Genomic DNA, 18,098 nt, shown 5'->3' with positions numbered 1-18,098 from the left:
CTGTTTTTCAGTACTATTTAAAGAGAGAACATGTTACCTGCTTTGTGCTTGAAGAGATTTGCTTTGCCATAAAAATCATGTCAGGCCGGGCGTGGTGGCTCACGCCTGTAATCCCAGCACTTTGGGAGGCCAGACCTTGATCACGAAGTCAAGAGATCGAGACCATCCTGGTCAATATGGTGAAACCCCATCTCTACTCAAAATACAAAAAGTTAGCTGGGCATGGTGGCACGTGCCTGTAATCCCAGCTACTCAGGAGGCTGAGGCAGGAGAATTGCCTGAACCCAGGAGGCGGAGGTTGCGGTTAGCCGGGATTGCGCCATTGCACTCCAGCCTGGGCAACAAGAGCGAAACTCCATCTCAAAAAAAAATAAAATAAAATAAATCACTTCAGTGTTCTCTTTTCCTTTATTTATTGATAATCCCTTGTTTGTCAGGCATGGTCTTCTCACTTGATTTATGTTTATGTAATACAGAAATACGTTTATGTAATGAAGAAATGTATTACCCTGTGCTAGGTATGTGTAGGTGCTCTCCCCTGCCCCCAGCTGCCTTTTCTCTGCCTAACACAATTACAGAGTTCTTTATATGCTTTCTGCCTCCTGTTGAGGCCACTTATTCCTCAGATATAGATTTAGCTTCATAATTCAGATAATTCTCAATCTCTTTTAAATGTCCTTCAGTTATCAGAGATGATGACAATGACAGCAATGATGCCGGTAACAGCAGCTATAATTTAATAACAACCACGGTATGCCAGGCCTATCCTATATCAACTGATTTAGTCATCACAACAGCCCCATGACATAGGTACTATTATTATCTTCTTTTTCCAGACGAAGAACTTGAGGCTGAGAAGTGTTAAATAACTTTTCTCAAATTACACAGCTAAGATGTTATAAGAAGTTATGGACCTAACATTTGAATCAAGTAGCCTGGCTTTGAAAGAGCCCTGAACTCTTAGCAACGTGTGTTGTTGCCTATGTACACCAACCAGGCACTCTGCTAGGTGTTAGGGATACTTTAAGGAAGAAGGTAGACTATGTAGAACCTGCCCTCTTAAAGTGGGAGAGACAGAAATGATATGTATGACAAAGCGAAGATGATGTGTGCAAGGGCTAAAGCGGGTATCTAGCAGGGGGATAATCTAGACTGATCAGAAGTAATTTGCCATTAGTCTTCCTCTTCAAAAGACTTTTCTGTAGTGTTTTAGGGAAGATCGATGCCTTTCCCCCATCTCCTTTTCTCAGTCCCCCTCCTCCAAATAAAATAACTAACCTTCAAAAATTCATTGCATTAAAAAAGGGACAATAATTTATTATTTTAATTATTTTTTTTTTGAGACGGAGTTTCGCTGTTGTTACCCAAACTGGAGTGCAATGGCACGATCTCGGCTCACCGCAACCTCCGCTTTCTGGGTTCAAGCAGTTCTCCTGCCTCAGCCTCCTGAGTAGCTGGGACTACAGGCGCTCACCACCATGCCCAGCTAATTTTTGTATTTTTTTTAGAGAGGGGGTTTCACCTTGTTGACCAGGATGGTCTCGATCTCTTGACCTCGTGATCCACCCGCTTCGGCCTCCCAAAGTGCTGGGATTATAGGCATGAGCCACCGCGCCTGGCCCATTATTTTAATTTTTAACAACTGGGTGGAGGTATAATTGATATACAGTAAACTGCACCTATATAAAATTAGTTTGTTAGATTTTGGCACATATATATACCCATGAAATCACCCAAACCAAGATAATTAACATATTAATCATCTCCATAAGTTTTCTCATGCCCCTTTGTAATCCTCCCAACATGCCCTCACCTCTTCAGCACATCTCCAAGCAATCACTTACCTGCTGTCACTATTGATTAGTTGGCATTTTCTAGTATTTTATAAAAATGGACTCATACAATAAATACTGTTTTGCCTGGCTTCTTTTACTCAGCCTAAGTATTTTGAGATTTATCCATGTTATTGAATATATACTGATGGTTCATTCATTTTTATTGCTAAGTAGTAGTAATTGTGGATATACCACAGTTTGTTTGTCACTGTCACTTACCTGTTGATGGATATTTGGATTGTTTCCAGTTTTAGGCTATGATAAATAAATCTTACATAAGTATTCATATACAAGTGTTTACATTTTTTTTTCTGTTGGATAAATAGAATAGATGGATCATATGGTAGGCATGTGTTTGAATTTGTAAGAACTTGCTAAACTGCTTCCACATTGGTTATACCATTTTGATCCCACCAGCAGTATATGAGACTTTCGGTTCCTCCATAGCCTTGCCAAAGCTTGGTCCTGTCAGTCTTTTGAATAGGTATGTAGTGATATCATTATGGTTCTAATTTTCTAGTGAATAATGATATTGAGCATCTTTCCATGTGCTTGTTTACCGTCTTCTTTTAATCAAGTGTTCAGGTTTTTTTGCCCATTTTTTAAAAACCGTGGGTTGTTTTGTTTCTTATGGTTGAGCTTTGAGAGTTCTTATACATTCTGAATACAAGTCCTTTAGCAGATGTATACTTGGCAAATATTTTCTCTCAGTCATGGCTTGTCTTTTTATTCTCCTCATAGTGTCTTTTAGTAAGACAACGTTTTAAATGAAGTCCAGTTTATTGTTCTTTTATGGGTTGCGTTTTTATTGTTATAGCTTAGAAATCTTCGCGTAATCCAAGGTCACAGAATTTTTCTCCTGGAAGTTTTATAGTTTTATCTTTGACATTTTTAGGTATGTGGTCCATTTTGAGTTAAATTTTATATATGGAAAGAAGTATAAATCTCGGTTTATTTTCATTGTGTCGATATCCAGTTGTTTGAGCACCATTTGTTCAAAAGACTGTTATTTCTCCACTGAATTCCCGTTGCACCTGTGGATCTATTTCTGGACTTCCTATTCTGTTTCACTGATCTATTTTTTCTGTCTTGACACCAGTACCATACAGTCTTACAGGGATGTATTACGGGATCTAGTAGACTTCAGAAGAAATGGTATCACAAAACCTCAGGTATAGCATTCGATTTCAGTACAGCCCTAGAGAAAAGATAGTCATAATCTTTAAAAACCCTTTATTTGAATAGTGGAATGAAGTGGAGAGATAGATACACTGTGTTCATAGTCTGAAAGACTCAATACTCTTGGATGTTAATTCTTCCCAGAGTGATCTATAGATTCAGTGTAATCTCAATCAGAATCCTAGCCAGATATTTTTAGAAATTGACAAGCTGATTCTAAAACTCATATGGAAATGCCGAAGTCCTAGAATAGCCAAAACAACTTTGAAGACGGAAAACAAAGTCGAAGGACTAACATAGCCTGATTTGAAGCCTGCAGAAAGACAGTGTGGCGTTGGTGTCAGTATTGAGGTTTACATCTTCATGTTACGCAGTGAAATTGTGTCAGTTAGGTTTTGCTGTGTAACAAGCTTTCCCAAAACTTAATAGCTTTACAAAAAGTATTAATCATTTATTTGCTCACAGTTCTGCGGGTCAGGAGTTTGGGTGATTGGTTTAGTCTGGGCCACATTGGCTGAGCCTGAATGGTCTATATGACCTCACTCTCATGTCTGGCAGTTGGCAGGTTAGTTGATCTGGGGCCTCAGCTGGAGCAATTCATCTGTAGTCCACTTGCTGTCTCGTCCTTCACACTTCTTCACACAGTAGTGTCAGGGTTCCAGAGAGTAGCAAGAGAGGACAAGCCCCAGTGAACAGGCACCTGTCAAGCCTCTGCTTGTGTCATATTTGCTAATATCCCCAGGACCAATGTGAGTCACAAGGCTAAAATTCAAGGGGCAGAAGAAAAACATTCCGCTTCTTGATGGAGGATTTGTGAAATATGATGACCATTTTTTGTAGTTCATCAAAAAGATGTTTCAGTTAGTTGAGGTAAAAGTTTTTATGGAGAGGAAAAAGTTTTGTTGTATATGATAAGGTATGTGAAATTATTTTTAGGCATGTTTCCCTAATACTATTAGAATATTTAAAATTATTTCCTGCTCCAAAAGTTTTACATCTTGCCCTTAACCTTTATATATTGTCTTCGTGAATTTAAAGAGAATAACTAATGGCTGGGCACAGTGGCTTGTGTCTGTTATCCCAGTACTTTGGGAGGCTGAGGTGGGCAGATCACTTGAGGTTAGGAATTTAAGACCAGCTTGGCCAACATGGTGAGACCCTGTCTCTACTTTAAAAAAAAAAAAAAGTGAATAATTATTGTCCTATCATTTACTGAGTTATAAAAGATACTTTTGGCCGGGCATGGTGGCTCTCCCCTGTAATCCAAGCACTTTGGAGGCCAAGGTGGGCGGATCACCTGAGGTCAGGAGTTCAAGACCATCCTGACCAACATGGTGAAACCCTGTCTTTAAAAAAAAAAAAAAAGACACTTTTTTTTTTTGAGACGGAATTTCACTCTTGTTACCCAGGCTGGAGTGCAATGGCGCGATCTTGGCTCACCACAACCTCCGCCTCCTGGGTTCAGGCAATTCTCCTGCCTCAGCCTCTCCAGTAGCTGGGATTACAGGCACGTGCCACCATGCCCAGCTAATTTTTTGTATTTTTAGTAGAGACAGGGTTTCACCATATTGACCAGGATGGTCTCGATTTCTCAACCTCGTGATCCACCCACCTCGGCCTCCCAAAGTGCTGGGATTACAGGCGTGAGCCACCGCGCCCGGCCCCAAAAAAGGACACTTTTAACGAAACTGATTTCTTGCCTCCAGTTTGTATGCCATGCCTCTCATTCCAAAATAGAGTCATGCATTTCAGCAATACCATAGTTTACTCTGTTATTACCTATACTTCCTTTCTGTACTATGTGTCATGCAAAGGAGTGTTTCTGTACTTAACTGGGATTTGCTGTTTTCTGGTAGGTATAATGTAATATTTCTATTGGTGTAGAAAATCTTACAATTTTCATACTACCTTAGAATCAACAGAACTCTCTTACATGGATATTTTTAAATAGGCTTTTGACTTTTTTTGGATATACTGACCTGCTTGCCTTTCTGGAAGTATGGCTTCATGTATGCCATGCTGTTTTATGCACTTGAAAAGTTGTTCCCCTGCCTCAAGACTCCCCACCATCTCCCTAATCCATCTGGAAAATGCTTACTAGTTTTTTAAAGTACATTTTAAGCATTAATTGCTTGTGAAATATTTCTGGGTTGTCTTTTACATGGTGGTGGTGGTGGCGGCTATAGTAGCAGTTGCTGCTTTATTTTCTCCCAAGCCATATTGGAGTAAGCATGGCATTTATCAAATGCCATTTTTGTGTTTATTATTTTCTACTTTTTCTGCCGTATATTTTCAGCTTTTAAATAGCTTTTGCTGTTTGTAGACCTTCGTGCAGTGTTGAAGATACCATGATTGAATGAACATTAACTGACTTAATTTAGGGATGGTCTGTATTTGGTGATTCATTCAGTTACCTCTGATTTGTAGTTTGAAGTTATTGCAGACCTTCTCTTTTCATATACTGATGAGCCCTATACTGTGTAATACGTTTTAGCTTAAAAAAAAAAAAAAATTTTTTTTTTTTTTTCTGAGACACAATCTTGCTATTTTACCCAGGCTGGAGTACAGTGGTGAGATCTCAGCTCACTGCCATATCTGCCTCCCTGGTTCAAGCGATTCTTCTGCCTTAGCCTCCCAAGTAGCTGGTATTACAGGTGCCTGCCACCACACTCAGTTATTTTTTGTATTTTTAATAGAAACGGGGTTTCATGATGTTGGCCAGGCTGGTCTCAAATTCCTGACCTCAAATGATCCACCCGCCTAGGCCTTCCGAAGTGCTGGGATTACAGGCGTGAGCCATCTCACCCAGCCTTTAGCTTAATTCTTTGCGAGAAATATGAAAATGAATGGACAGGTCTATCCTTAGAGAATTCATCTAATAGATAAGTATATCTTAAAAACAAATAGAAAGTGCCATGTAAGTTCAGAGGAGAGAGATTACTTCTGGTTGGAAGTAATCAGGAAGAGCATTGTGGAGCAGATGACATTTCAGGTAGCATTTTAAGATTTGGGCATTTTGAAATGTGGGTAAGAAAATATGTTCAAAGGCACAAAGACCAAAACAAAATAAAAACTCTCCTTGATAGAGGCAATTGTGGGTAGTTAAATGTATCAGCAATTAGTTTCATACTTCATTGCCACTTGGAAATAAGTATGCCAATAGAAAGTTTGTTAAAATTTATATACAGACATTATGTCTATTTTTCATTCTGACCCTGAGTTTATCAGATTTGCTACCATTCTTTTTACCCATATTAGTAAAACAATGCTCTGAAAACTGTTTAACTCCTGTTTGCTCAATTCAGTCATTTATTTCCAAATTCTCATTTTCTTTAACCTTTCTAGATTTCTACTTGGCATTGTTATATATTCACCTCTGGTATCAATGTATGAAATACCTTCCCTAGTATAAAGGATGTGAGATCGAAGAAAAGAAACAGATATCCTCTGTATCCCTGGGTTTTGTGAATAGTACACGATTATACTTAATCTTTTTATCCTCTGTTTCTATTCCTGCCTTCTTGAAGTGAGTATTCCTCAATGTTCTATTTTCAGCCTTTGCCTTCTATCTATCTGTGTCTCCTCTCCACCCCCTATTTTTCTTTTTTCTCTACTTTTCTTTTTTTGGAGCACATGACTGATGTTTAATAAATGTTGAGGACTATATCAGTGTAGGGAGAAGAAATCTCAACCCCATTATGGCCATGGCTATTTCTCTTTTTTCTCCTCTTTGATCTTCATCTCTAACCCTGACCTCTCCTCTTGCTGTACTTCCAACCCCAAGTACCTGTTAGACATTCTCTACCGTTACTTCAAACCAGTTTGTGCTTTATATTTCTCTGTATTAGCAGTGTTATTCTTAGTTGGCTAGTCAGCTAGAGTTAGAACCTTTCTCTTATACCCTGCATGTGGACAGTCTCCAGTTACTGTGAATGTTGTCTTTGTCATGTCTTATATATCTATACCTTCTTTATTTTTACTGCACATCATGTATTTTGTGCATTAATCATCTGTAGCCTGTTGTAATGGTAGCTGATAATTGGTCCCCCCACCTTCAGGTTGTTCCCTTTTTTGTTCTTACCTGCAGACACCAGAGCCATTTTCACAAAACATTATTTTATGTAGCAGTCTTTCCCTCTTGATTTTTCTTTTTTTCTTGATTTTTTTTTTTTTTTTTTTTTTTTTGAGACAGTCTCACTCTGTCACCAGGCTGGAGTGCAATGATGTGATCTTGCCTCACTGCAACCTCCGTCTCCTGGGTTCAAGCAGTTCTCCTGCCTTGGCCTCCCCAGTAGCTGGGACTACAGGCACATGCCACCATGCCCAGCTAATTTTTGTATTTTTAGTAGAGATGGGGTTTTGCCATGTTGGCCAGGCTGGTCTTGATCTCTTGGACTCTTGATTCACTCACCTTAGTCTCCCACAGTGCTGGGATTACAGGCATGGCCACCATGCCTGGCCTGCAGTCTTTAAAGATCTGATCTGAAATACATAGCAGGATGTCCTGGTTCCTGCGTAATGAACCTACTTACTTCTCTTGTCATTTGCCACAGTGCACCCATAGTCAAATAAACTGATCACACGATCTCTAAGTCAGACAGTCTTGCATATTTCTAATGAAATATTTTGCCTACATACCCATCCCCGGTCCCATCCTCATCCTTCCAGCTCAAGCCCTAGCTCTTTTTTTTCCCCTCCTGGCCTCTAGAACTGACCTCTTTTTGAAGTTGTCTTACCCTAGTGCACATGGTAATATGGAATCTTTGGAACCTTGTAAAAATATGGAATCTTTTAGTAGAGATGGGGTTTTGCCATGTTGGCCAGGCTGGTCTTGATCTCTTGGACTCTTGATTCACTCACCTTAGTCTCCCACAGTGCTGGGATTACAGGGATGGCCACCATGCCTGGCCTGCAGTCTTTAAAGATTTTTAAAAAATTTTTACAAGGTTCCAAAGATTCCATATTACCCTGTGCACTAGGGTAAGACAACTTCAAAAAGAGGTCAGTTCTAGAGGCCAGGAGGGGAAAAAAAAAGAGCTAGGGCTTGAGCTGGAAGGATGAGGATGGGACTGGGGATGGGTATGTAGGCAAAATATTTTATTAGAAATATGCAAGACTGACTGACTTAGAGATCATGTAAAAATACTGCTAGTAGGGCCGGACGCGGTGGCTCACACCTGTAATCCCAGCACTTTGGGAGGCCGAGGCGGGTGGATCACGAGGTCTGGAGATCGAGACCATCCTGGTCAACATGGTGAAACCCCATCTCTACTAAAAATACAAAAAAATTAGCTTGGCACAGTGGCGCGTGCCTGTAATCCCAGCTATTAAAAAAAAAAAAAAAATACTGCTAGTAAAACCAAATTTATACTGGAAGGAGAAATCTCTGCAATCTTTGCTAAAGCATTCTACCCTGAGGCATACATAGCTAATCTCCCTGAACATTTGGCAGGATTGTGGCATAGGCAAAAGGGAAAGAAAACAGCAATGAGAGAATAGGAGAGGAGGACAAGAATCTTAAATATTTTCTGGTTAATTTGATTGACTGGACTTAACCAGTGCTTGGTAAGTCTTGAGATCACAAGGGTTGTAGTTGATGTACAGATAACACTACAGCATCACCAACCGTGTCCTCTGGCAGCAAAACTTAAACTGTCTAAATCTCATGATCATTTCTAAATATCTCACTTTTGAATACCAGGTCTATTTTTAGGTCTAGATTTTGAATAACCACGTCTCTTTCTAAGTCTATGTCTGTTTCTCCCTGATATCATTAATTTCTGTTCAACAGACATTCTTAGTATACTAAGTGTTGAAACTCTCTCTTTTTTTTTTTTTTTTTTGAGAAAGGGTCTCACTCTGTCACCTAGGCTGGAGTTCAGTGGCACAGGCTCAGTGCAACCTCTACCTCCTAGGCTTAAGCACTCTTCCCACCTCAGTCTTCCGAGTACCTGGGACTGTAGGCGTGTGCCACCAGGTCTGGCTAATTTTTTTTTTAATATGTTGTAGAAATGGAGCCTTGCCATGTTGTCCTGGCTGGTCTTGAACTCTTCAACTCAGGCAGTCCACCTGCCTATGCTTCCCAGTGTGCTGGGATTACAGGCGTGACCCACTGTGCCCAACCCAAGTCTTAAAATTTATGTTGAAAAATGAATTGGGGCTGGGTGTGGTGCCTCACACCCATAATCCCAGCACTTTGGGAGGCTGAGGCAGGTGAACCTGAGCGCAGGAGTTCAAGACCAGCCTGGGCAACATGGCAAAGCTCCATCTTTACAAAAAATAGAAAAAATTAGCCAGACGCCATGGCACACACCTGTAGTTCCAGCTACTTGGGAGGCTGAGGTGGGAGGATCCTTGAACCCGGAAGGCAGAGGTTGCAGTGAGCTGAGATTGTGCCACAGCACTCCAACCTTGGTGACAGAGTAAGACCCCTGTCTCAAAAAATAAAAAAAGTGGATTAGTATTGCATGTCTCTACTAAAGATATGTATGGACATATATATAAAGGACTGTTTTCTGAATTAATGTTTCTTATTCATCAGGACACATGAACTTTAATACTGTAAACGCATCTATAATGTTGTGGAGTGTAAACTTTAAAGTGGAATAGATTGGCATTAGCCAATAACTCTAGAGTTTACTGTGGGAAATCAGTCCTTTTATTTCTAGAATTTTTGAGATATTATTTAAAATTTTAAGGAAATACCGAGTCTATTCCGATGAGGAGAATCACTTAGGAGTAAATTCTGAGTTGAAAATATTTTCATTTTTTGTTTCTATTTTTAAAATCATTTTGATAAATGGGAACAATACTGAAACAATGCTGAGTTACTGATCCATCCATGTAATTTCTTTCTGTTAATAACTGAGGCTACATTATTCTGAAGAAAGAGTATATCAAGAAAGGAGAGAGAAACCCTTCAAATGTATAATTTGATTTTTCTGTATTATGTTTTGTCTTATAGGTGAAAGATTCACTTTTTTGCCATCAGTATTATTTTGAATTTTGGTTTGACTAAGTCTTCAAAGTATAACAATTAAAAAATGTTACAGAAAGAAGTGGTTAAAAGGCAAGATAAAATATAAGAGTTATAATTCAAATATGAAGTTGTTTTGACATTTTTCTGAAGAGCTGATTATTTAAGCCAGACCTGGGCATGGTTTTGGCAGAACCTAGCTAAGATATTTTAATCATATATCTAAAGATTAAGATTGTTTGTTGTCCATATCCTCTAGTTGTTTTTTTCCCCCCCAATAGACAGGGTCTGGCTGTGTCACCCACGCAAGAGTACAGTGGCGTGATCATAAGTCACTGTAACCTTGACCTCCTAGGCTCATGTGATTTTCTCACCTCCCTGAGTAGGTGGGAGTGCAGGCACATGCTGTGTACCACCATACGCAGCTAATGTTTGTTTATTTGCGTTTTTTTTTCCTGGTATAGACAAGGTCTTACTATGTTGACCAGGCTGATCTTGAACTCTAGGCCTTAAGTGATCCTCCTGACTCAGCTTCCCAAAGTGCTGGTATTATAGGCATGAGCCACCACTTCCAGCCTATATCCTCTAGTATTAAGTGAAAATTTATAGTTATGATATTATGTTAGGTAAAGCAAATGCGGTCATATTATCATTTTTATTTATTTATTTTTTTGAGACGGAGTTTTGCTCTCGTTGCCCAAGCTGGAGTGCAGTGGCGCAATCTCGGCTCACTGCAGCCTCAGCCTCCCAAGTAGCTGGAATTACAGTCATGCACCACCTTGCCCGGCTAATTTTTCATATTTTTAGCAGAGACAGGGTTTCACCACATTGGTCAGGCTGATCTCAAATTCCTGATCTCATGTGATCCACCTGCTTTAGCCTCCCAAAGGGCTGGGATTACAGGCGTGAGCCACCATGCTTAGCTTAGTCATATAAATTAGAGACCAAGAGAATATTAGTAATTTTTAAAGTGCTTGTATTGAAAGTAGAACCTATTTTGGTTCCTTTAAACTTAAATTATAGGAGCAGTTAATGCTAATTTAAGTGTATTTGAACGATTGGGAATTTATCTCTAAATTAGTAAGTGAAAACCAGCCACCTCCCCATTCCCCATTCTACCCCCTGGAGGTGCTAGTTTGTCTTAATGCCTAAAAAATAATATATACATATACATATGTATGTATGTATGGGCTGACATATATGTATATATACATATATAGTGTGTGTGAACATGTATGTTACATAAAATGTGTATTTATGGTATATAATGGTATGTGTATACATATGGCATATATTGGTGTGTATGTCAACCAATATGTTACATATATGTGTATATAGGTGACTTACTAAAACTTAATTACATACATTTTTTAGTTTTTAAAAAATTTTATTTGCAGCACTGCTTTTCAAAGTCTTAATTCCATACATAATTTATTGATTGATGTACACATGGATACATGCGTGCATACCCCTATATAATTTCATTTAAAAATATAGAACTATAACACATTATTTAAAAACATAATCGTTTTCTTTTTCTTTTCCTTTTTTTTTTTTTTTTTTTTTTGAGACAGAGTTTCGCTCTTGTTACCCAGGCTGGAGTGCAATGATGCGATCTCTGCTCACCGCAACCTCCGCCTCCTGGGTTCAAGCAGTTCTCCTGCCTCAGCCTCCTGAGTAGCTGGGATTACAGGCACGCACCACCATGCCCAGCTAATTTTTGTATTTTTAGTAGAGATGGGGTTTCACTATGTTGACCAGGATGGTCTCGATCTCTTGACCTCGTGATCCACCCGCCTCGGCCTCCCAAAGTGCTGGGATTACAAGCGTGAGCCACCGCGCCCGGCCTTCTTTTCCTTTTTTTTTTGGAGGGGACAGAGGCTCACTTTGTTGCCCAGGCTGGAGTGCAGTGGTACCATCCAGGCTCACTGCATCCTCTGCCTCTGAGATTCAAGCAGTTCTGCCACCTTAGCCTCCTGAGTGGCTGGGATTACAGGCACCCACCACCATACCTAGCTAATTTTTGTATTTTTAGTAGAGATGGAGTTTTGACATGTTGGCCCGGCTAGTCTCGAACCTCTGGCCTTAGGTGATTCGCTTGCCTTAGCCTCCTAAAGTGCTGGGATTACACCTGGATTACAGGTGTAAGCCACTGCACCCGGTATTTTTTTTTCGTTTAGTAATGCATCAGTCATATATTTTCATTTTGTATGTATAGTCTAAAATAATTTAAATCTCTCTGGAAACTGACAAGGCCTTCAGTACCATTTGGAGATCACTTTCAGGCTTAAATTTTATCAGTTGTTTTAGAATTTGAATTACTATCTTTCTTTTTAAATACAACAGCACCTGGGAATTTTGTCTTCTATAATTAAGTCACCAAATATTGAACTGGGTTAACTCTTGAAGTTTAAGTTAGTCAGCCATAGTTCATTATTGCGGCCCTTTATGATTATAAGACATATCATTTTCTGGTCTTCATATCAAGAAGAATCTTAGAAGATTTTATAGTGATTTTAGATACTAGTTCATAAGTGTATATGTGACTAATCCTGCTGTACTGCTATATATGAAATGGCCAAATGGCCGGGCACGGTGGCTCACACCTGTAATCCCAGCACTTTGGGAAGTTAAGGCGGGCAGATAACCTGAGGTCAGGAGTTCGAGACTAGTTTGACCAACATGGAGAAACCCTGTCTCTCTCTACCTTAAAATACAAAATTAGCCAGGCATGGTGGCAGATGCCTGTAATTCCAGCTACTCAGGAGGCTGAAGCAGGAGAATCGCTTGAACCTGGGAGGCAGAGGTTGCAGTGAGCCCAGATCACATCATTGCACTCCAGCCTGGGCAACAAGAGCAAAACTCCGTCAAACAAACAAACAAATAAATAAAAAGAAATGGCAAAAGAGTATAGGGAAGAAGAAAGATTAATAATTATTTGATTTGAGGAGGAAATTTAGCATAAGATTTTATTGCAGAAACATTCTTTTTTTGTGTGTCACTATGTTGCCCAGACTTAAACTCCTAACCCAAGTGATCCTCCCAAGTAGCTGGGACTACAGCCACATGCCATTGCACCCAATCTTTTGTTATTTCCTAATTACCATTTAAATACCTATACAGGAGACTGTTAGAATAATATATAGGCCTCTCATGTCTGTGGGAAATTGGTTCCAGGATCCACCCTCTCACACCCATGCTGATACCAGAATTTGCAGATGCCCAAGTTTCTTATATAAAATGGTGTAGTATTTGCATATAACCTATGTTCATCCTCTCGTAGATTTTAAATTATCTCTTAATTACTTATAATTCCTAAACCAATGTAAATGCTATATAAATAATTCTTATAACTGTATTATCTTTAAAATTGGTATTATATTTTTGTTATTGTACAGTATTGGTTTTTTTTATTGCTTTTTTCACAAATATTTTGTCTGTGGTTGGTTGAATCCACAAATGTATAACCTAAGGATAAGGAGGGCTGACTGTATATTACAGTTCTTTAAGGTGTGCCAAAGCACATCTGAAATGTTACAAGTCTTTGATAATCTCTGTTAAGAATTGACAAGGTCAGGTTTTATAGTTCTAATGGTGAGAGAGACTATAAAACTGTTTATTAAGAGCAACTCTTTTTTTTTTTTTGAGATGGATTCTTGCTCTGTTGCCCAGGCTGAAGTGCAGTGGCCTCATCTCGGCTCATTGCAGCCCCTACCTCCTAGGTTCAAGCAATTTTCCTGCCTTAGCTTCCCGAGTAGCTGGGATTATATGGCACATACCACCACGCCTGGCTCATTTTTATATTTTTAGTAGAGACAGGGTTTTGCCGTGTTGGCCAGGCTGGTCTTGAACTCCTGACCTCAAGTGATCCACTTGCCTCAGCCTCCCAAAGTGCTGGGATTACAGGTGTGAGCTGCCGCACCTGGCCAAGAGTAATTTTTTTAAAAAAATGTTTTTCCATGTATGAGAAGTTGCTTACAATATTTAATTTTATGCTGTAGCATTGTTTTGCTTTCTGGCTTTACTGATGTCTTTATTGCTCCCGTAAACTGTAAATTCATTGACAACAGAACTGTGTCTATTCATTTCTCCAGGACTTAGTATAATATTTTGTATGCAATAGATGTTCAATAAATGTTTTATTATGCTAAATAGATTTATTCTTGTTTTTCATGTGTAATGCACATAGAATGAATACCAGCAATTTGGAGATAATCTAATATAGTGGTCTCCTAATCTGTTAGGACTGAATCCAGGTAAATGTTTAACCAAGAATACCATCCTGAGATGTGCTGAAGCCGTTTTGACTCATAAAAATCAGCTTCTTCTGAACAGTCCTAAAATAAATTGCAGTGACCATAAAAGGAGAAAAATTACACTGATGGGGCGGGGAGCCTGGAGGGCGTGTAATCCTTAAATTCTCACAGACGTCCTCACAGTCGCATTGAATCCTCATGGTTTAATTATCCAAAAGCATGTGACAATATTACTGGCTCTCCAAGATTAAGGGGGTCCTAGCCCTAAAACTTATTTAGAATTATTTATCATTTTGAACTTTCGAATGCTTGTCCCAAATAGAAGATTTCTTAGAATCAATAGTTACAACTGGCTTGTCTCTTAATAAACATTTACTTTCTCTTTCTGCTCACTCTGTGTCCATTTTCTAAGAATTACTTAGCAAGTCTCTGATTTTAGATGGGCCATTTAGGCTCTGGAAGCCAACTCTTTAAGCTACTGTGCTTTGTCAGACAAACCTAACACCTGTTCATGTTTGTTACTGTTTTTAATATCTGTTATAGAAATATGTAAAAAAAGAAAAAGAAATATGTGTACACATGTGTGTTTGTATATAATGGTAGGGTGGGTATAGCAGCTTCCTAAAAGGAGAAAAGCAACTGGCTTTTCTGAAAAGACCTTTCCACCCCCACCTTTTTGCAGACAGCTGGAGTTAATCCTTCCAAGTTTGACTGGAACAGCTGAGCAAGTGTACCCTGCATATCTGGAGGCCTCCAGTGGACTCATGTTGCCTCAGAGTTGGGGGCCACCTTCTTCTTTTCTAGTGCTGATCCTGCCAGCTGTCCTAGCCTCTGTTAAAGCACAGTGAGGGAGGTGTTAAAAGATACAAAAACGTACAGTGCCATGAAAGGGATCCCTTTACTGCATGTATCAGTGTGACTTTTTTCTTCCATTCTTTTCCATGGCAGAAGGGTTTTATACTGTTAATCCTAACACCTGTCTCTGCCGAAGACAGTGAGAAGGGTGTGTGAGAGTGTGTGTGTAGTGTGTGTGTGCGTGTGTATGAGAGAGAGAATGCGCTTGCGTGCACACGGGTACACGCTCCCCGCCCAAGAAAGAATAAAGAAGTAATACCAGTCCCATCTGCCTTTCCATGTCCTGGATTGGGACTGTTCTCTGACGCACTTAAAGCCTGGAACATATATACTATTTTGGCTCCTGGATACCTTATACTTCCTACTGTGTTTGTGTGCCAGTGTGAGGAGCCTGTGTTCTCTTCCCTGGCTGTCATTCCCTGCCTCTTGAGTTTCTGGTTGAGTTGTCAATTTAAAACCAACAGCAAAAGCAAATCTTCAGTGTAGTTTTCAGTCTGCAACTAGTAACTCAAAGCTTTTTGCTTTTTCCTGAACATCTCTTTTGTGTATTATCACATTCTGTTCGGGTGGAGGCCTGGTCTGAACCAAGCTCCAACTTCATCAGCTGAGCCAGCATACCTGTTTGCGTAGACTGGAGGTCAGCAAAGGATTTTTTTGGTGCTACTTAACTCCTTTGGACAGGACAGCCAGCTCAAACAAGGCAAAAACGTAGACACTTTTTGTACTGTCCTTATCTGAAGATTTTTTCCCCTTTTGCTATGTATGGTGTATATTGTATGGATTATCAATATCCTGTTGTCCAGGTAAGCTAAGGGTTATAATTTCTAGATAATGTTTGATTGATGTGAAGCTTTGTGGTGGAATTAGATGCCTACAAACTTTCTTTTGACGGGGTACCATTCAGAGCCTAGCTTTCCCAATGCTTTTTGCTAATTTATGTAGCAAGAGGTTTGAATTTATAGTATTGACAGCCAGACAGAGGTGGTTGGCATTCAATCCTAGAAGTTCGGAAACTTTGGAGAGATTCGCGTGTGTGTGCGTGCGTGCGTGCGTGTGTGTGTGTGTGTGTGTGTTTTGAACAGGGTGGGCTAGGCAATATAAATGTCGCATAACAAAACTGTCATATTATAATAAACTTTAGGCTTTGTTTTGAGCAGATGAGAGTTACAGATGGCAGTTTCCAAATGTTGCTGTATTTTCCAAAAAGATAATATCTAAAGTAGAGGGCATCTTTCCCCACTAAGACTATTTCAGACTATTTTTAGTCTAACATGTTAGACTATTTTGTGATGGGATTAGTAACTTCTTATTTGTTAAGTTGTTGAAATCTAGAATCAGAAAATGTTAGGTCATTACCAAGCATATTTCTGAATATCTTAGAGTAAGAAAATTGAGGTTAGGAGTCCTGGATTCTGGTTCCAGCTATAGTGTTAACCACTACCATGTTCATGCTTAAATAACTTCATTTTTCTTGACTTTAGTTTTCTTGTATGAAGGAGTTGGGCCAGATGATCTCTCAGCTTTCATGACTGTTTGAAATATTGTAATGGAAACTTAGAATAAGAAAATAGAAACAGTTAATACAATTAATTCTGAATTAAAGATACTGCTTGGCCTGTCAGTTTGTTGTAGTTTGTGTTTTCACGTTTCTTTAATTATTTCTTTCTTTCAAATGGCCATTTCCCTAATAATTAGTACCTAAGTTGCAGGTTAGACAGGAATGCATAGAGTTAAAAGAAATAGTGAAGTAACTAATACAACTTAGTAGGTATTTGGGGCCTAAAGGCTAAACCAAGCTATTTTGGATTGGGCCTGTTGGGGAAGCTCTCTGGAGTAAACACACAGCTTTCATTTATGTCTAAAGCTATCAGTATTGCAGTCATACGGCAGGGGCTGTGATTATGCTTCTCTTTAACTATATTCTGATACATTGGTCTATATGTTTTATATTAACGATATAACTGTTTCTATTATTTTAGATTATTCAAATTAAGAGTATTTTATTTATATTTACATAATGAGGTTTTGATATATTTGTGGATTTCACTTATCTATGAACTATATAATCTACTGACATAAAACAATAGCTTGGTCTTTGTAACAGCTTAAGGCTGGAAGTGTTATGAGAGTAGGATAGAACCAGATATTTTGTAAGTAAATATTGATGTGCTTTCAATGAGAAACATCTGTGAACAGTAAATTTCTGAACCACAGCTAGTAAAGTATGGGAATTATAATAACTATAAGTAAAATTCTTCGAGGAAAAAGGTGAAAAAGTAAAAATGTTTCCCAAGTGAATTTTGCAGTATTAGAGATATATGAAAACATAATTACAATATGTAACTGAATTTTTTTGAGAAAGGAAATTGACCTCCCCCTCACCCAATTATTGGGTGGATTAAAGAGTTTCTGTTTAGAAATTATGATGTGACTTGATAAAAGTTTTTTTGCAGCAAAGTTGTAATCAAAATTCATAATAAGATGAATTTTCCACCCCCCAATTTTTTTTGTTATTAATATTTAGTATTGATAAATGTAGCACGCGGTATTTGAAACTACACTTTCCTGGCTTTACTCCATTTAGTAGGTTTAATCTATCTGAAATTAAAGTCTTTTAGAAATGGAGGCGATAGGATGTTAAAATTTAAGGGTTTACTCTTCATTCTAATTGAAAAAGCAATTTTAAATTGAAGGACCCAAAGCTATTTTAAGATCTTATTTATTACTTTTTTAAGGTAACAATTTTTTTCAGGGCAGTTATAAATGAGTATTGGATGGTTGGTTGCTACCCAGACTCTTAACTATGGTTATAAAATGTATTTTTTAGCTTCTGTTATATATTCTTATGCTTAAAGCCAAGCTTTTCATTGCATAATGCTTGCAGTTTTATACTAATGCATTATGCAGTTGGATGTTATGGAGGACATGACTGAATAGATTTTTTTTTTAATGAAAGGTTTTACGTCTATTTCTAAATTATTTCTAAAATTGCTAGTT

At 38.7% G+C, this 18,098-nt stretch overlaps 1 protein-coding gene across 40 annotated transcripts in view; it reads left to right on the top strand.

Moving 5' to 3' along the window:
* RBFOX2 (RNA binding fox-1 homolog 2) overlaps nucleotides 1-18,098 on the top strand; it is a 287,551-nt gene that overhangs the window by 165,664 nt on the left and 103,789 nt on the right. For 4 of the 40 annotated variants that reach the window (XM_078339571.1, XM_078339551.1, XM_078339603.1 and 1 more), the window contains exon 1: nucleotides 15,516-15,904. The exons of the other annotated variants lie outside the window; for them this stretch is intronic. In XM_078339571.1, coding sequence (XP_078195697.1) covers nucleotides 15,860-15,904 — 45 coding nt within the window. In that variant the 5' untranslated portion in view covers nucleotides 15,516-15,859. Of the gene's footprint in view, nucleotides 1-15,515; nucleotides 15,905-18,098 lie in introns of those variants that run through there. 40 annotated transcript variants of the gene reach the window in all.

This window comes from Callithrix jacchus, chromosome 1 (assembly GCF_049354715.1).
Source record: "Callithrix jacchus isolate 240 chromosome 1, calJac240_pri, whole genome shotgun sequence".
Classification (NCBI taxonomy): Eukaryota; Metazoa; Chordata; class Mammalia; order Primates; family Cebidae; genus Callithrix; species Callithrix jacchus.
Note: the sequence above shows the minus strand (reverse complement) of the source record. Positions and strands in the feature narration are given on the sequence as shown.